This window comes from Equus quagga, chromosome 1, assembly GCF_021613505.1.
Source record: "Equus quagga isolate Etosha38 chromosome 1, UCLA_HA_Equagga_1.0, whole genome shotgun sequence".
NCBI lineage: Eukaryota > Metazoa > Chordata > Mammalia > Perissodactyla > Equidae > Equus > Equus quagga.
Window position 1 is genome coordinate 65,630,111 of NC_060267.1, and position 20,726 is coordinate 65,650,836.

The 20,726-nt window shown below is 41.2% G+C and overlaps 1 protein-coding gene across 1 annotated transcript; it reads right to left on the reverse strand.

Moving 5' to 3' along the window:
* Positions 1-4,056: 4,056 nt before the first annotated feature.
* Positions 4,057-18,203, reverse strand: LOC124237066 (acyl-coenzyme A amino acid N-acyltransferase 2-like). The gene is made up of 4 exons (XM_046656301.1): positions 18,003-18,203; positions 9,370-9,872; positions 8,906-9,108; positions 4,057-7,181 (listed from the first exon to the last, which is right to left on the reverse strand). Exons 2-4 carry the CDS (start codon positions 9,830-9,832, stop codon positions 6,588-6,590), a joined length of 1,260 nt encoding a protein of 419 aa, XP_046512257.1. The 5' UTR covers positions 9,833-9,872; positions 18,003-18,203; the 3' UTR covers positions 4,057-6,587.
* Positions 18,204-20,726: the final 2,523 nt, after the last annotated feature.

The following is a 20,726-nucleotide window of genomic DNA, read 5'->3' on the forward strand; positions in this document are numbered from 1 at the left end:
GTGAAATAATAGCTACATGAGTTTTGGAGGAACACTGTAAATTCAATCCTATTGTAAGCTAATGTATACTTGTGTGAGCTGAGGTGAATTAAGCTCCCCACGGCTTAGTTTACTCACCTGTAAAATGGAAATACTCTTGTGACTACCCATGCTGTGACGGTGAATTTTATGTGTCAACTTGACTGAGCCACAGAGTGCCTAGACATTTGGCCAAATATTATTCTGGGTACATCTGTGAGGATCTTTTCTTTTTAGTGTAGACCAGTCATGGTTTTTTTTTTCCCCTCCATCTAATGATTAGTGTAGGCATGGACATGTGGCATAATTCTGGCCAATGAGATGTCAGAGACATCTGGAGAGAATGGAGATTGTCTGAAAGAGAGATTTTGGGAATTTGGGAGGAAATTTTCCTTGTCTTAAAAAGCAAAGAGATGACAACTTTCCCCTTTGGATGTTGCTTTTTCTTGAGGCTACGGATATATTGAGTTCAGGAGGGGAGCAAGTCTGAGGATAAAACGAACACACAACATCTGAGCCAGATGAGTTGCAGAGAAACGGAGCTGGGGCTCTAATTATGTTGTTTCCATAGTTGTTCAATCTTTGAATTTCTTCTATTGGATTCAATAAATTTCCCTATTTGTTTAAGCCATTTACATTGAGATTCTCTGCTCTTTGCTATTGAAGACTGTCATGATCACGGACACCTCTCCCATCACGGCAGCCCACCCTCTTTTGGATCTGGCTCAAGGTAGTGTAGAAGGACAAATTGCACAACCTAATTTTTTAAAAGAAAATTGAGCAAGATGGATTAAAAATTAATAACCATCTTGAACTTCATGAGACATTCATTAAACTTTTTAACTTTCATAAGCCCACATAACATGCATAACCCAAGGACCATGTATTATTGCTAGAGGTGATTATATTACATTTTCTTTGTGAAAATGGGATAGTGGGAAGAAGTGAAACCTCCTATGGTGAGTAGAGTTACTTTGTGATTAGAGATGAGCTGAAAATAAGCCACCTATTTTTCAGAAACACAGACACAAAAATGCTTATTGAGTGTTTACTGTATACTAGAAACTCTGCTGAAAGCTTTTCATGAGTTATCTAATTTAATCTTCACATCACCTTAATGGCATACCGTCCCAAACAATGCCCTTACTTTAACAGTAGACACCCTGCGAGGCTGGGAGTTCAGCTTGCATTGTAATTCAGCCAGTCACAGGGTAAGATTCCGGGTTTGATTTTTAGCAATCTCATCCCTGAGGCTACAGAAGATAAGGATTTTCTTCAAGCACACATAGAAGCTTTCAGATCATTTATGGGGCACATAAGCTGGGAATTTAAATCCCTGATTTCATCCTTTTCTTTCCCCACTTTGCTCAGTGACATTAAGAGCAACTAGCCAATCTCATTATATTCATTAGTTTGCCAAGAAAATTCAAAAGTAGTATATACTAAGCCACCTAGACCCTGCTTCTTAGAAGTGGTTGATTAGGAGTATCCAAAGGTGATATTTGCATATCTCTATGGCCAGAGTATGCCATGAACTATTAGTATTCTCTTTACTACTGGAAATAGAGTCACTAGCATCTTTCAATCTAATCGGATTAAAGAGCTAATTCCAGAAATCCCAGAACCAATACAGAAAACTCATCCTTAAAATTCTGCTTTCTTTAGAACCACTCTCAGTACCAAAATCTGTATTAGCCAGGGTTCTCCAGAGAAACAGAACCAACATGATGAATATATAGAGAAATTAATTTATTATAAGGAATTGGCTCATGCAGTTATGGAGTCTGAGCTGTCCCAAGATCTGCAATCAGCAAGCTAGAAACCCAGGAGAGCTGATAGTGTAATTCTATTCTGAGTCTGAAAGCCTGAGAATCATGAGAGCCAATAATGTAAGTTCCAGTCTGAAAGCTGTCCGGCTTGAGATCAAGAAGAGCTGATGTTTCAGTATGAGTCTGAAGGCAGGAAAAGACCAATGTCTTAGCTCAAACAGTCAGGCAGAAGGAGTTCCCTCTTACTTGAGTAGTAATCTTTGTCCAGAAGTTACAGAAGACAGTTTGAATGCAGGAGAAACAAGAAGAGCACCTTCTCCACTGCAGTTTTCATCTATTATGAAAATAGTTAGGGGAAACAGAAAAAGCAGGTGAGATAAACCATGCTAACTGCCAACTCAATAGCCCCAGCTACTAATGGAGCTCATTTTTGTTCACTGTCCACCAAATGGACACCCATGGGTAAATCTTGATTGTCCAAGTTGTTATGGTGGTCTCATTTCCCTTGCCTGTGAATACTTTAGGCATGAACATGTGACATGGCTTTGGCCACTGAGACATGGGGAAATCTAAGGGAGGTCTTCATGAGATACTGGAGCCTGTGGTAGACATCTTAGAACAATAGAGGGAGCTAGCCTAAGAGAATAAGTTAACATGATAAGGATTGCAGAGCAGAAAGATGGAAGGGATTTCATTCTTTTTTGTTGTTTCATTTTGTTTTGGTGAGGAAGATTCTCCCTGAGCTAACACTTGTTGCCAATCTTCCTCTTTTTTTTTTTTTTTTTTTTTTGCTTGAGGAAAATGAGCCCTGAGCTAACGTCTGTGCCAATCTTCCTCTACTTTGTATGTGGGATGACTCCACAGCATGGCTGATGAGTGGAGTTGATCTCTGCCCAGGGTCCAAACTGCGAACCCAGGCTGCCAGAGTGGAACATGCAGAACTTTAACCATTGGGCCGTGGGTTGGCCCCAGGAATTTCGTTCTTAATAACACTGCTGAGCTACTGAATAAACGAATGTGGAATAAACCAAAACCATTCTGCCCTATGGATTTCTTTTTATGAGAGACAGTAATTGCCCAGTTGTGTAAGTCACTTTTAGTTAGATTTCTCTAACCAAGTAATAGGGCAAGACTAAATGTCTAAAAGACTAAATGGAGCTGGGAGCTGAGATCCCAGTGAAGCCTTGCAAAGAAGGCCATGAAGAAGCTATGTTTCACTTTGCTGAAATCAGATCCCTAAAAGAGCTGGGTAGTGCTGGGAGAAGTGGGTTTCTTAATCTCAATAAGAAGACCCTGGTTAATTTTGTTTTTTAAAAAAATACAATGACATTATCCTGCACAGAATTTGAGTGTGTTCATGAAACCCACAAGTGAAAGGAAGAATAAGGAAGGATGATGTATTGATCTATCTATAAAATGAGAACAGGATAATGTACAGTACAGTGACAGTAATTAACAATACTGTATTGTATACCAGAAATTTGCTGCAAGACTAGATTGTAACTGTTCTTACCACATGAAAAAATTGATAGCTATGTGACGTGATGATGGTCTTAGCTAACCTTATTGTGGTCATCATTTCACAATATATACATACATCAAATTATCACGTCGTACTCCTTAAATTTACACAATGTTGTCAATTATACCTCTGATGGAACAATGAGAACAGGCTTTAAGGAAACAGATCCAATTAGACATTATGGAAATTAAAAATAATCAACATCTAAATAATACACAAGAAATGAGCTAAATAGCACGTCAGACACAGCTGAAGGAAAAATTAGTGAGTTGAACAATTAAACGGTGAAGTTCTCCAAGAATGCACAGGGAGAAAGCAAAAAGAAGTGAAAGTATGAGAAAAATTTAATATTCATGGAGGATACAACCAGAAGTTCCCAAATCCTCTTAATTGGGGTTCCAGAAGGAGAGAACAGAAAAAATGAAAAAGGTGAAGTGACCAGATAATAGACACAAATGTCCTAAAGCTGAAGATAGCTACATCTTTAGTTTGAAATCGCCCATATAGTACCAAGCAAAATAAATTAAAATAGTAATAATAAACTCACCCCTAATCATTTCTTTTTTTAAAAATTTTTAATTTTATTTATTTATTTTTTGAGGGAGATTAGATCTGAGCTAACATGTGCCACCAATCCTCCTCTTTTTGCTGAGGAAGACTGGCCCTGAGCTAACATCCATGCCCATCTTCCTCTACTTTGCACGTGGGACATCTGCCACAGCGTAGCTTGACAAGTGGTGCATAGGTCTGCACCTAGGATCTGAACCAGCGAACCCTGGGCTGCCGAAGTGGAATGTGCGGACTTAACTGCACCACCAGGCTGGTCCCACACCTACTCACTTCTTGATGAAATCTCAGAACACTAAGAACAAAGAGAAAATTGTAAAAAGCTTTCAGAGAAAGAAAAAAAATTCCACAAAGTAACAAGAATCAGAGTTCTTGTTGGCAACAATGGATGCCAGAATAAAAGACCAAAGATCAGGGAAAATAATTGTTAACATCAAATTTTATATGTATAAAAATTATAACTGAAGAGTGAGAGCAAAATATAAAATTTTCAGATGTACAAAGATTCAGATGAATATTAATCATTTTTGAATAATTACTTGAGTTTGTACTTGGAAGAAATGGCCAAATGGAAGATAAAGCCGAGAATTAAAAAGACAGGTTGTAAGAAAGTGAGGAGCAAAGGAACTATTAAAGCATAGTTATTTAAATAATTATTGATTATAAAAAAATGAATAATCTGAAATTAATGGGAGAAAAAGATGCAGTATATGCTAAAGTTCTTGCCTTTGGGGGCAGAAAGGTAAATATATTGATTATGTCTTTTATTTTTTTAACTTTTTATTATGAAAAATTGAAAGCACACATAAAAGAAAACGTTATCACAAATGTCACTATACCCGTCATCTAGATGTAATCATTGCTCACATTTTGCCATATTCCTGTAGTATTTTAAAATAATTCCCAAATATTGTGACCCTTCACCTTTAAATATATCAGTAGGCATCTCTAAATGGTGACTTTTTTACATAACCGCAATACCATTATGACACCTAACAAGATAATAATAATTCCTTAATATCATTTAATATCTAGTCCATATTCAGATTTCTCTAATTGCCCCCAAAATGTCTTTCTACAGTTATTCTTTTCAAACCAGGTCCACACATAGCATTTGGTTGATATGTCTCCTTTAATTCTGAACAGTCCGCCAGCTCACTCCAATGCAAAAAAAAAAGAAAAAAATCCCAAGTTTTTCATGTGATTAACTTGTAAAGAGATGAGAACATAGAACGACCCACAATCTGGATTTGCTGGTCTCCTTGGAGTGCCTTTTAACTTGTTCTCTAGCCACTGTATCAATAAGTTTGATCGAAAGGCTTGATCAGGTTCAAGTTAAACAGTGTTGTTAGACATTGTCTAGGTAATGCTGGACACTCCACATTAAATCTTATCATGAAGCACAACGTCAAACTGATCATTTTCAGAGATGCTATATTTGATCAGTGGGTTCAGGTGGTGATCTGATCCCCCCATTGCAAAGTGACGTTCTTCCTCCCTCCCCCTTACAACCAGGAAGTTATCTGCAGGCTGATACTTTGTACTTCTGTAAAATTACTCATGTGTTTAAGAGGAAGAAAAAAAAGTAAATCAGAAACTATTTAGAAATTCATAAAATGAGAGCATTGTGTATCAAGAAGCCAGAAAAATAAACAGAAAAATGGCAGAAGGAATGGATTTATTTTCAAGAAACAGAAATCAATGAATGAGGAAAAAATAGATTTGACCAATAAACAAACCAAAAGCTGTTCTTGGAAAAGATCAATAAAATAGAAAAATATTTGGCAATTCAGATGGAGAGGGAAAAAAAGCATTTGAGTAAACAATAGGGAACATGTGAAAAACTGTAATAGCAAAATGGGTTCTAGAAAATATGGGTGAAATTCTCAGAAAATATAAATGACCAGGTTGGCTCCAAAAGAAATTGTAAACCCCAAATTAGTTAATATGAGAAATTCATCGGTTAAAGTTAGATGACTGAGTAATTTTAGTTCATTAATTAATGTAACTCACCCCCTAACAGATTGGAGGAGGAAAGTGTTATGAAAATGATAATATCTAACTCTTGTATAGCAATTGCTATGTGCCAGGTACTGTTCTAATAGCTTTAAATATGTTACCTCACTGACTTTCAATAAATGCTACAAAGGTATTTGATTAAAGTTAATCTCATCCCTGATTAAAATTGTAAAAAGATATATATTTTAGGAATAAAAAGAAGCAACACTATTCTAAAAAATTAAAGTATCTACTGGAAATCTATAGCAAGCATTACACTTGATGATCGTATTAGACCTTTTCATATCAAATGTCAAGAATTCAACTCAAAACAGTTTAAGCAGAAAATGTATTTCCACAAGGAACTTGGAAGTTTCAGGGAATTCATCTAGATTGGCAAGAGCTGGATCAAGGTATCCCTAACTTGGGTACAAAAGATCATTTAATTGCAAGGGTATCACAATTTTGAAACAGCCAAATACCCTGGTGCATATAGACTACGATTAGATATACAAAAATTCAAAGCACATACAAATTTGTTAGAAATACTTCAGATTCACCTGTGCCCTGGTCCTTTGATTCCGTCCAATTTCCTTCCAGTTGATTCAATATGACTGTGAATCTAGGGAATCAGGAGAGCCTGCCCATTCCACCACATCCCGGCCTCATCCTCGTTTTTTTCCCCTGACTCCATCATTAGCCTTAGCCCTTACTCAGAATTTGCCCCTGGTCAGAATAAGGTGTCGCCTGAAGAATTTCTGGATCTCTGCCCAGGAGTGCTCCTGGGCTGCACCATGAGCAACACGGTCCCCTCCCCAGAGTATGGGGGCAGAAAGGCTGTAGCTCCAGGAAGCATAGCACGAGGGCCCATGGGGCGTCTCTAAGAGGTGGCCCGCCCCTGGGTAGACCAGCATCCTTCCACTACTTCTCCCGTGGCTCCGCAGCTGGTCCAGGGCCTGCTCCGCATATTGCCTGCTATTGAAGCACTCGTCGTCCCCTGATATAATGAAGAGGATCGGACCCCTGGCCTTTTCAACAGGAAGCACGCTCTGCTGATTTAGTTTTTCCCGAGGGTCCCCCTTGTAGTGGCGGAGTCGCACAGCCCCTGAGATGTCCATCTGCATGCGCTCCAGAAACGAGGGGATGGGTTTCATAACCATATCCCTGTACTTGAGAGGAAATTCAAAGACGGCATTGGTCCCATTAATCCAGACAGTGGCTACCACCTGCTTCAGGTAGCAGGCCATGGCCAGCCCTATCTCTGCACCTTTGCTTGTCGAGAGCACTCCGATTCCTGGCTTTTGGATCTGAAGCACAAAATAAAGGGAACTCATTACAGACCATACTCTGAGAAGGGCACTGTCCTACCCGCTAGTATGATGGCAAGTGTCAGAAAATGGGCAGGAGGTGGGAGCCGCCAGGACGGTGTGGGGTGGTCCTGGCGCTCTGGTTTACCAGCTTCTGTGACTGTCAATATTACCTACTTACCCGCTCTAAGCCTTATTGTCTTATGGGGGTGATAATATTACATACCTTGAAGGATTGTTATGAAGATCAAGTGAAACAGTAGAAATAAAACTCCTCGCTAAAGGAAGAGTTTTACCAAAAGCGAAAGGGTCGAATGCACCAGCAACATTCCACATCCTGAGTGGAGGCAGGTAAGCTTTCAGAAGAATCAAATTCTCTCCAGCTGGGAAAAGAGGTTTCCCAGGTTCCGTCAAATGTTTTGTAAGTGTAATTAATATTTAAATAGCGTTTCACAGCTACAAAGGTTTTGCACATCTCTTAATCCAAAGGGCTAATCGTGAAAGCATTGGGAGTGTAAAGATGAAAGACTTGAATTCTATAAACAATTGAATTTCTGTACCCAGTCCAATAGGAAAAGTAGGAGGTCATAGGAGGGAGTCCTTAATTCTGTGGTAGGCTGAGGAAGCCGAGGGAGAGATGTCTGAGAGCTGAGTGAAGAAAGGAAGAGCATTCTGGACAGCAAGCAGCAAATCCATAGCGACCTGATAGGTTTATCTTGCTCACAGGTGATTCTGATGACAGAAAGGTGGAACCAATGTTAATATGGTCCAACTTAATAGAATGTCATCCCGGACGCCTGACAATGTGATATCTATTCTGATGTGTCTTTTTTTAGTCATTAACACAAATATCAGTACAATGGGACCTCTTCAAGAGAACTAAATCATAATTCATCTGATATTTAACTCATAGCAGAAAGCTGGGTTATGAGATGTGTTATTCCAATCCTTTTCAAATTCAAATGTGCACACGAATCACCTGGGGATGCTGTTAAAATGCAGATGCTGCTTCAGGGATGGGGCCTGGGAGTCTATGTTCAAACGGCTCCCAGGTACCAAGGCCCCTGGTCCATGGATCACACTTTCAACAGTACAACACTTGACAAAGAGTTCTAGAATGACCCTTCCTTTCAAGATCCCTTTCCCTGGCCTGGCTCCTGGCATTGGGTGCTTATTTAGGGCTAGTTCTGTCCCTAGATCTGAAAACTTAACTAAAGAGCTACGAGCTCATCAGATGGTGCAGCCACGTGAGTTTTGCTGACAATTCTGCTCTGATCTCACGGCCCAGCTTTAGTAGTGAACCTCCGTGTTGTTAATCTGACTCTTTCGTTTGACTTACTCTAGCCTAACCTTATGCAGAGATAATCACTGAAGTTTGGAAATGTGTCAAGACAGAGAATTCATGATTGGAGATCAGTGGCTGATAAAAAATTGAGGAGCCGCTGATGAATGTCACAAGCACTTCAAATGTAAGCAGCGTTGGCTTTTTTCTGTTGAATAATCATAACATAGCCACCATTTATTGTCTTCTTTGTGCCATTAAGCACTAAGCTGATCACTAACCAACCCAACAATCCTACAAGGTAGCTATTATCATCCCCATGTTAAGTGTTTAACTGTGCGATGCCCAAGTCTAAACAGATGATGAAAGAGGCAGAACAGAGATTTGTGGGGGTTTTTTTTCCTGTAATGTTGCAAGGTAAAGTGAAGAGTATTTTCAGTACCTTGGGATGAGCTAGTAGCAAGTTGGCAGCTTCCTCAAAGTAATCCAGGTCCACCTCCTGCAGTTGCTCGGGCAGGTCTTCATAGGCGAAATATGCCAAAGCCAGCATTGCAAAGCCACGGGCAGCCAAAAGACTGGCCCGAAATTCCACTAGACCCCCAATGCCCCCAAACAAATCAATGATGCCTGGGAAAGGGCCTGCCCCTGAGATCAATAAAGAGAGAAGAGATTGGGATCAGAAAAAGTGGAAAGAAGGTCAAGGAGATAGAAAGCAATGAAAGTGCAGGCTGAGCAAAATGAATTCCACCTTCACACACACACACACACACACACACACACACAGACACCCCCAATGGCATGTTAGTTTTAAAACATTGTGGGAAATACTAATTTTCCAGTGAAACGATGCCGTTTGTTTTTGTCTCCATCAACAGTGTTTTCTCTGCCACCACACATTAGTCTCACCCGGAGGGAGAAAAAGAGCTCCTCGCACGCGACCTTCTCGGATCTGCACCCGCTGCACCTCAGGGACCGAGAACCAGCGCTGCACCGTCTGGCGGGCCCTGGGCTCAATCGTGACTGAATCTTGGAAGCAAACTGAGTCATACAGCTCCAGAGTGACCCAAAAGGGGCTGTTCATTACATCGTGCTTAATCAGCCTACGAAAAGGCCTCTCGGACTTCATAGCCCAGAAGAGGCCCATCGGATGGACCCCTACATAGTCACCACCAAGTGCAGGATCCTGCTCCAGGTCCAGTTTGCCTGCCTGGTTAGCCTTGTAGAAGGCTTTGGACTGGTACAGATTCCCCTTCTCATCCTTCAGAGATGCCATGAGGGTCACTGTCTGCAACGGGGGCAGGCCTGTCACTCGGATGTGCACCGGCTCATCCATGAGGGCACTTGCTGGGGTGGCTGTCAGCTGGATCATTGGCAACTGGCGAAGGGACCAAGTAGTATTTCGGGGTGTCCTGCAGTGGGAAAGGAGACTTGAGTTGGAAACTTAAATTCCAAGGAAAGGGTCCAGGTAAGACTTACATGAGGTCTGGCCAAGTTAGACTTCTGGAGACTTGATGCAAAATACACAGACCCTTCGGAGGGGTAGAAGATGTGCAGAGAGTACTTGTTATTCTCATTTTACAAATGAGGAAACAGGTTAAGTGACCTGCTTAAAGTCTCATAAATAATTAATGGTAGAACTGGAAATTCAAGCTAGGTCTGACACCACAGCCTCCTGTCTTACCCGTTATAACACTGCAGTAAATCCTACTTTAGGGCTTTAAGTTGAGCTTTAATTCCTCAGTTGAGACAATACCCATGTGACCTATTTCACAGAGTGTTTGTTAGGATCCAAGGGGGTAATGCGTGATAAAGGGCTTATAGGAAGAATCGGAGCTGCTTCTCAACCCTATAGCAGCCTGGAGTAGAGTTATATGAACAGGAAACTTATTATGGCGGTGTTTAATGTTTTTTAGTCTCTAATCCCTCCCTGCGATTGTAAGACCAAACTCCAGCTCTTTTCAGAGTTCTCATTGTTTGTTCTTTTTAAGGGAAAACAAAACTTCAAGATCTTGTCTCTGCTTTGATGCCTTTCCAATGGAGTGATGAATGTCAAAGGTTGTTTGTATTAAGGAGACAGTAATACACATTTGATCAGCTGTTTCGTACTCTGCTCATTATGAGCAAAATTTGAGGCCTTTCGTCCTTTCTTCCTTCCTTCCTTCCTCCTTGCCTCCCTCCCTTCTCCTTTCTCTCCCTCCCTCTCTCTCGTCTTCTTTCCTTGCTTCCTTTCTTCTATATCTCGTTCCACCAAAGATTTGAACCTGTTTACAGATAACAGATTCAGAGTAAAATAAAATAAGATTCAGGAAAATATAAACTAGAATCAGAGGCATTGGTCAAAGAAAACCTGGAACATGAAAAGTAGAGCATTTTGTGGACTGTCAGTTTGGCACTGAATTAGTGGTAGAAAAAGGAAAAAAGGCCACCTGGTCAGTTCCATTGTTCTAATTATTCTCAAAGAAAAAGTTACCAGTTCCTCAGGGGAAAGGAAAAAGAGAGGTCCTTCCAAAATTTAGCTCTAAAAGAAATTTCTCGTATGAGACTTTAACATAGCCATGCACCATGTTTTCAACAATTCCTCACATAAATTGTAGTAACAGTTGTCTCCTCAAAAAGCTTAATTCTCCAAGGCGTCCTTAGTTTTATTTTATGGAGGAATGCCAAATAAAGGCTTTGGGGTTTAGATTTGTGAGCACAAAAACTTCTGGAGACATAAACTGGCTCTGGCAGTGCAGGGGCAGGGAGGGGCTCTTGATGCCCAGTTCTTCACTGTGGAAAGGGGGTCGTTGGCGGTAGGAGAGAGTCAAAGCAAAAATGCCTTTCGCTTACTTGAAAAAAGTGATTTTCTGCAAAGGACACACTCCTCCCCACCTGATCCCCCATCCACATCCGTATTACTGACCATTTTACAGAAACCTAAACTCATGGTCGATGGAATCATTTTAAGTAAATAGAATGATTGTGACTGTTTTTCCTCAATGCTGGGGAAGTTCTTCACAGAAGAAAGTGGCACCAATGTAAACTTTATGGGTCTTTCATTCATGTTAGGGAGATGGGACATGGAATATAAAAAAGAACGTTCCGCGTCCCATGCAACATTTCAGTGCTCAAGTATTTTCTGATCTAATCCTTCCTGTAAGCCTCTGTATCTGCTGTTTCCTTTGTCCCCAAGACAGAGATCATTAAGAAGGGATAACTGATTCCCCTATTTCATGAATCCTTTCCCAGCTCTTGCTGTTATTCTCCTTCTCAAGTCTTCTATGCGATGTATTGACTCAATACAGACTTTATTTTCAAGTTGAATTGATTAGAATTGCTTATCATGTCCACTCTGCAGCATGCATCCTGCTCGGGTCTCATTCTCCTGAGGGAACTGCAAACTCCTCAAGGGTAGCTACTATGTGAGAAAACTTTAAGGGTCCTAGCGCTCCTCACAGAGTAAACTATGCAATGTACATGCTTAGGAGTTATGAGATTCATAACAGGGGTAGAAAATAATAGCACCAAAATGCAGTAAAAATATGCTACTTATATATATAGTGCTTTTGTAATATAAAATATTGAGGTTTCTTCCCAAGCCATGGTTCCTCTTTATCTGAGAACTGCCCCCAAAAGCCCAGAGATAGACACTCAGCAGCTATGTTTATACCAAGTGACCTCAACCCTGGGGCCATTGCACCTTGGATCAGAGCTGGATACCTGATTCAAGATGTGCCAGGGACGTTCTCTCTTTGCCAGTTTAGAAGTGGGACCCAGAGATCACCAGCCACTCTATCAAGGTCAAAACTAAAGATGAGGCAAGAGGACACCTACGTTGCAAAATTTACTTGCATGACCAAGACCCTGAAGTCCTCCTGAAATTTTGCACCCTAGGAGCCTCACACTAGTCCTGGCTCTTGACTCTGCATGCGGCTGAATCCATAAAATTCAGAAGCTGTGTCTAGACAATCACAGAATGCCTGTCTTGGGGTAGAGTTTGGGAGTTTGAAGAGAGAGAGAGACAGAGACAGAAACAAATGTGATTATTCTTATTCTGAGAAAATCCTGAAGAAAGGATAGCTCAGTTAGAAGGTAGGAGGTTATGTAATAAGTGTAAGAGGAAAGCGATGCAAAAAGATAGGTTTCAGAAGACTTCAGTCTTCTGGAGAATCTAGCTTAAAGCCAGAATTTTGTTTTGAGGTCTCAGCACTCAGCTGACTATTGAATGCTTGATGTTTCGTCTCCTAATTTTTCTGGAGCTCCTGTTAAATGCATTAATTTATTGATTCTGACTTATCAGAAATTCCCCATGATGATCATTATTACTCTATGTCTAAATTTTTGCCATTTACATCAAAGCATATGCAAACGATTAGATTATAGTGAAACTTCCTATAAGAAGCAGGAGTTCTCCCAAGTGAATGACGTGGTTTTGACATAATCAAACCCATGAAGCAAACAAAAAGAAAAAGAGAGAGAGAGAAAGATGGCCACTTGGTCAGTCAACAGTGTGTGTTTGTGAATAGTGTCTCAGTTTTCCCCACCAAAAAAAAGACTAGGAAGGGGCCATATGATCGGTGACCCTATAGTCATTGCCCTTGGAATACGGGCTAAATAAAGTCATCTTCCTTCACAAGTTCACAAGGCAGGGTGTGCCCTCATGTAGATTTTGTAAGTGTCTAAGGCAAAATTTGATAGATTGCCTTTTCAAAAACTGGCCTTAAGTCTAACAGACCTCAGACTTATCAGGCCTATGTGGCATCTGTTCCTTATATGACACTCCCTTATATATTCAAGAAACAAGAAAAGTCCAGGATTAAAATACACACACACGACACATGTGTCTTGCATGCATGCACACACAGGAAAGAAGACTTTGTACCTTTACACCAGGGATTCTCGTCTGGGGTTCTGTGGAACACTAAGCTTCTGCATAATGTCTTCACAAGATTTTCTTAAATTTGGAAAAAACTAAGCTTTTGAACTTCAAGTGTCATGTGATGCTAGCATACGCAATGATGGATAGGGACTGAGTAACCCTATTAGTGATTTCTTTACAGGTCTTTTATCCCCGCAGGGCAGTGTGCAAAAAGACCTTGTTCAATTGGTTGAGTCTATTCTCAGTTTTGGATGCAAGATAAGGGAGGCTGTTGATGGTTAGTGAACACTAACATTGCATGGAGAGGGGGATGCTAGGCTGATAACGTTTGCCTCTGCTTCCTGAATTACCTACCCCAAACTCCCCTTATGCTCCATGGAATGCGGTAAGGGAGTGAACAAACTCTACTGGTGTAATAGAAAGTCAGAGGGAAATTTTCACTCTAAAAAATGAACTTTTACCCACTGCAACTCAGCTCCCCCCTGACCTTTGCTATATTTGTAAACATTGCAAAATATGGACAGTGTAAGAAGAGCATCGTAATTAGTAATTAGTGTTTTTCAGGGGATTTTTCCCTTTTTGTTATTTATGACGCCACTCTTTCGTATTTTAGAAAGCATTTGCATTTTGCAAATATGTTTTATGGTCCAATAGGGTCATTTTTGAAGATAAATTTAAAATGAAAGAAGAGGATTGAAGGACTAGGGACAAGCCTCATAAGACTGGTGATGGAGAGGGCCAGCTCTGGTAGCCTAGTGGCTGAGTTCGGAGCACTCTGCTTTGGCTGCCTGGGTATGGTTCCCAGACATGGACCTACATCTCTCTGTTAGCAGTCATGCTGTGTTCCCGGCCCACGTACTAAAATATAGAGGAAGATTGGCACGGATGTTAGCTCAGAGCAAATCTTCCTCAGCAAAAGTAAATAAATAAATAAATAACAGTTGTAATGGAGAATCACCATCTCCTGCATCATTTCAGGAGAGACCACACACGAAAAAAAATCCATCTTAACAATGAAGCTACTTCAGTGGGATTTACATCAGATGGGAATACAAGTTGTCCTGTTCCACTGTGCATAGTCTTTAATAAACTATTTAAAAGTGCCTCCAGGAAAATTGAACAGACAGTTGTATACCACAATCATTTGACACTCTAGGGACAGGCTGTTTTAAATGGTTATTAGAATTTTCTTCCCCCCTCAGTTCCCTTTTTGTCCTCCAACAGCAAACAGTTATTGAGCACTTGCTAAAAGCTAGCCACTGGAGAATGTACTATGGATTCCCATAATAAAGCCTTTCTATTTTTCAAGGCCCTTTTGTGGCCATTATTCCTTTTGACCCTTGTAATAACCCTGTGGGAATGAAAAATCATTACTATCCTTACACTGCAAGTCAGGAGATTGAGCTCAGCAAGTTGAGTGATTTATCTAAGTTTGCTATGTCCTTAATGGTGAGGCAAGAATTTTAACCCATGCCATGTGACCCATTATATAAACCTTACTTATTTCCCCCAAATGGGGGTGGAAATATAAAAGCTCGTTCTTTTTTCCTCGCCTTGCCCGCCTTTGTTTTCTTCCCCACTGCCTTCTTGCTTTTAACTTCATCTTTTCCTTTCCCTGTCTCTGAAGCTTTTAGTTAAACCCCCCCTGGTGCATAGTTTGGCAGGACAGATAATGGAATGATACGATCAAATTTTAGTCGACAGACCAACATGTGCACAAAAGGTAATGCTTTTTCTATTTTTCAGGTTCAGAGTAATTTCTGTTTTGAGCCCTTGTTCCTCCAGGTGGCAGAGATGTACTCACCAAATTCAGAGCACCCTGCTTTTCCTTGGAGTCCAAGTAAGTTCCCTGGGACTGTGACAGCACTGAGAGACTTGGGGTTGGGGATCCCTGCTCGTACGTTAGTACGTATTCTTCTAAACCTATTTTACAATGTATACCAGGGGTTCCAAATTCAGATACCTATACAGGCCAGGCAGGTAATAAGTTTGTAGATAAAGGCCAGACATGAATGAAATATAAGACTGTAGTCAACTAAAGACTATCTGCCCAGTCTAAGGGTATTCAAATGTATTCTATAAAAAACAAACAAACCAACCCACATATGCACAAACCCAAAAACAACAACAAACCCCAGAGTTTGTATCAAACAAAACACACCCATTTGTGACTTTTGGAATTCACTTCATCCATTAGGCTTCTTGAAACTCAAAGTCCAGTCTCTCCCAGATTTTCAGACTAAGTTGTAAGAAATCTTAAAGCTTATCCTATCCAACGCCATATTATCATCATCAATAAAGCACCTACTGTGCACAGGACACTCAGTGAAAGGGGGCTCTCCCTTCTCTGGGCTCTCCACCACGCCGCTCAAAGCGCTTGATATATTATTGAACCTTGTATTAGAGTCACTGATGCTCTCCTGTTAATCTCTAAATTTCTGGAGGGCAGGACCCTGTCTGATTTGTCTTTGTCACTTTCACTGCACATGGGGCCTTCACATTCCATGTGGTCTGTAAATGATTATGGACTATCCTCTCCTCTCCATTCCCATAAACTCTCATCCTTTACCTAATTTTTACTCCTTTACAGTTTTTCACTCCCCAGTCTAATCTCTGCAATGTTGTCATCAGATCTCTACAAAACACAAAAGTAATTGAATTGCTCTCCTGCTTTAAACTTCCAATGGCTTCCAGATCCATTTAAGGGTAAAGTCTAAATCCTTTGGCCTAGCATTTAAGACCCTTTGCAGGGGAATGACTTTGCCATAGCACCCTGGAGGCCTTCCATGTATCCACAGGCAAACTTGAACCACCACATGACCTAAATCTTGGTGGAATGCCTTGCGATCCTCCCAGGAACATGACAAGATAGGCAATCTTCAGAGGAGGCTTCACGAGATTGTTTTCTCATCTGTCTCTCCCTATCCTGTGGGAGGCTGCCATGAGGCAATTTTCCCATCCACCTCCCTGCTTCCAGAAAGGCATAGAACCTTCCCTCTCACCCCGACACTCTTTCAAGGCAGAGCTGCAGCTCTTTGACCATTTTGCTGCTGTCTAGAGGTGGCTTCTCAGCCACAGGGCATCTTACAATTGTGTTGAGGTCATCTGGCTCCTTTTGTTTCAGTGCCATCCTTTTGGAGTGTGAGACAAGGAGCCAAAGAGCTGGCACCTTTGGCTTCTCTTGCCTTACTATCTATGTAAGTCATATACTGTTTAAATCAAAAAGAGGCTCATTATTTCCTTACCAGATGAATCTGTCATCTTGGACTTGGACTCCCCTTTTGTTTGACACTCTTCATAATCTCATCCAGGCAAAGCCTTTTAAAACTAACCCTCATCTATTTACTAGACTAACCAACCATCTCACTACTAAATTTAGCATATGATATTATAAAATTCTGCTGCTTGATCTGTCTCTTCCTTTTCTTCTTTATTCAATATAGTAGCCACTAGCCACATGTAACTAAATTTCAATTCATTAAAAGTAAATAAAATTAAAAGTTTAGTTCCTCACACTAACCACATTTTAATTGCTCAATAGCCACATGTAACTAGAGGCTCCTGCATTGGACAATGTAGATATAGAACATTTCCATCATCATAGAATATTCTATTGGACAGCACTACTCTAGATTGTAAATTATTCCTCAAGGGCAGGAATTATACCTTGCTCAACGCTCTATTCCTCAGTTCCCAGAATGGCGCCTGACTCAAAGTGATTAGTTAGTAAGTCTTTGAGGAAGTAAATGAAAGAATAAGTGATAGATGAAAAAGTAAAAAAAAATTGAGTGGAATTTCTCAGAGTATGAAGAAGAAAGAACAGAAGCCCTGTTGAATTTTTATAGGCTGCTTCTGAAGATGGGAGACTCTTCAAAGTCCAATGGAATAAAACTTCCTGGCTCCCTCACTTCTTTTCAGCAGAAGGTGGGACTCTGCACACTGCAGTGTCCATGAAACCAAGGATACAAAGCAACTAGAGGTCAGGACACAAGAATGCACCTGCCTCACGCAGGATTAGCTTGTAGTGAAGCTAGGAGTGAAGAAGGAGCCCTCAGCAACATGGATGCAACCTGATAGGAGCTGAAACTGGAAGCCACATTGTTGAGCAGGTTCCAGACCTCCAGGTCCCAGGGTGAAGGGGATCAAGCCTACACCACTGGGAGGCCTTGATCTGTTAGGACACGAAAACAGCAGGGAGCAGGAAACAAAAGACTAGAAGAGAGTAAAAGGTCACCCGTAGAAGTTAAAATTACTGATCAAGAAACAAAAATTCCATTCCCTTTAGGATCCTGTTGCTTTTCTTTCTTCATCACAAGACTTCCTCCCTCTCCTCCCAAGCAGTAAATCCCAGACAAAAACTTCTTGAGTCAAGAAACAGTCTCTCCATAAGTTCACATTAGTAGGACCCTGACTTCTGCAGCCAAGTATGCATTTTGCCTCCAAAATAGTGTCTAAACAGTCTCTTGGTTGGTTGATGCATCTGACATAATTCTGTGTTCCTGAGTATTATAAGCCACCCAGGAAGGTAATTGCGGGTCCCTCAGAGAACTGTGCTACCCATTGAGATGAGAGAAACACATTCAACAAAATAAAAGCAGCCTTCCCAGGTGCCCTGCCAGCTGAAGTCAGAAAGCAACCTTTCCTACTAGGCAGTGACATCCCTGACTCCCAGAACACTCACCTGAATTCAGCTGCAGGAGGTAGTCTGGGGCTGGATGGCTTGTAGCTCCAACCTGGAAGCACCGGGCTCTTGCCTGTTGCTCGCTAATTTATATCATTCAAAACACCCCAGCCTATTGCTCAAAGCTGAAATTGTCTCCAAAGAAACTGTCAGCTGCTCCCGGTTTTTAAGTCCCCAGTGACAGGGCTATCAGCAAATGCTGCCACGAGCTCTGGGCAAAGGTTAGGTCTCGCTGGTGTGCCTTTCAGTTCTGGTGTTTCATAATGGAATGTCGTATTTCATCACATAGCCCTGGTTAAACCTTTTCCCTTGACCCCTCTTCTCAACTCCTGGCTCTAGTCTCCTTTGCTTCAATTCCTTCTATGTCTCTTCCCCTAAGTCAGTGGTCTCTGAGGCAGTTGACTTTTTGGTGGTTTCTAAGAAAGTGAATCTTAGATATCCATCTTCAGAGCAGTATGGGTTTAAGACTCACCAGAGGAGTCTGTGAAATAAAGATTCCTGGGCCCTGGACCTGGAGATTCTGACTTGCTAGGGCTTGGGTAAGATCTGGGATCTGTATTTTTAACAGGGGATTCTAATGCATAGCCAGTTTGGAACCACTCCACCAAGGGACAGCAGAAGCTCTCCCATTGAAAAATGCCCCCTTGGGACAAGAACCTCTGAAATCTGCCTCATTGTTCATCCCATCAGTCAATGTCCATTGTCGAAAAGTACAAACGATCCGACCTACAAATTGTAGACTGTGCTTCCAGGTTGTGAATTCCTTGAGGAAGGGAACCATATCTTTCAATTTTTGCATCTCTTGCAGACACTGAGGAGTAGTTGGGGGACCACTGGTCTGTGGAATCAGAGGCCTAGATTAGAACCCTGACTCCTTTACTATCTATTGGTGTGACTCACCTCAGGCAAATCACTTGACTTTCCTTGTGCTTCAGCATTCTAATTTGTGAAACTGGAGTGATATGATAAAATGTGTTGAAAGTGAAATATAAGCCTTGAGGAGAAGGAGCTGATCTTGGAAGTCATGAGCAGATTGGAATGTCTGGGAGAAGAGAGGGGTGTTTTGCACCCAGCTCTTACACAGGAGGAGAGGGTCCTTGGCAGGGTAGCAAGGCTCCCAGCTTAGTGACTAATTCCTAGGACCAGATCCAAGGATGAGAGCTCAGGTGGGGGAGGAGAGCAGCAGTAATAGAGTGCTGTGTTTCTAAGACTCTAAGAGGAGCACAGGAGAGGGTGGGCAAGTCCTGACGCTCAGTGCCCAGGTAGTAAAGTGAGGTGCAGGTTACATTTGCACAGGGCCAGGCCTTCTCCACTCTGCAGCCCAGGACAGAAAACATCAAGGAAGCTGGCACTTCATTGGCCCTTAAGGGATGTAGCAAATGAGAAGTGGGGACATTGGTGGGAACAATGTATAGTAAAATGACAATGATGTACAAAGGAGGCAGTAGCGGTAGTCAATAGTAGATGTGAACCATGCAGAAAAGACTGAAGTCCTCCAAGGAAGAAGGAAATTCTACCTCCAGTTTGCCTTCAGACTCAAGATGCAACATCAACTCTTCCTTGGGTCTCCAGCCTGTTGGCCTGCCCTGCATATTTCCAGCCCCACAATCACATGAGCCAATTCCTTAGAATAAATATATAGCTATAGATAGATAGATAGATAGATAGATAGATAGATAGAGATAGATGATAGGGTATATTGACTGGGCTTGAGAATTTAACTGACATAAGTCAGATAACAGGAGAAGAGTATGCAAATTTTTTTACTGTAAGTTTTATGTGACCCAGAAAACTGCATAAGGAATGAAGACCCAAAGAAACAGTGAAACCTACTTGCTTTTATATTAGGTTGAACAAAGAGAAGCAATTGTGGAAAAGTAAACTATGTGGAGAGTCCGGGGGAAGATAAGAATTATTTTAACAAGGTCTGATTTTATAGGAGTCTCTCCATCTCAGCTTCTTGTCCTTGATGATGAGAACATTACTTTCCTTCCGGTTTAGGGAGGACATCTTCCATCTAGGAATTTAATCTCCTGCTCAGGAAGAAAAAGGAGAGGGTCAGAGGACCCTTCTGGCATCTGCTATTTTTTTTAAGTGCTAATAATTTTTGTGTCAAAGAGGCATATTTTGGGGTGACATATTCTCGTTCCTTTCAAAGGAGAGGGAAGAAAGCAGCAAAAATAAGTGATTATAGAATGAAAACTATTCTAATGGGTTAAAGTCACCAAGTATACTTAAAGGATTTCATTGAGTTTCCAGATAACTGCAGCATAATCGGTGGAAAACTGTGACTCCCTTTCAATGACAGACCCAACAATGTTCCTAATCATCATTAGAACCTAAAAAAAGTTCTCCATAGTAACAGTCAATACAGAAATTGAAATGTTTCCGGCTCTCCTAAGACAAAAACAGTGTTAGTGCATAGACTTAAATTTATTTTAAATTTTCAGAGAATAGAGTTTAACAACCTTTCGGGGAAAAAATCTCAACATAGAGTAACAGAGAGAATTTTGGGCTAAGTCCATGAGTTCTGATCCCAGCCCTGCTATTGATTCATTGTAAAAATTTCTCTGAGCCTTTACTACTCAGCTGAAAAATGAGAAGCCTGCCTAGAAAGAAAGCCTAGGCCTTAACAAAGGTGGGGCTGGACTATGAGAAACTGGAAGCCCCAGAGGAAGCTTTCATCCTGCTTCTTGCTTGGAGTTCTGGAAAGCAGAGTAAACA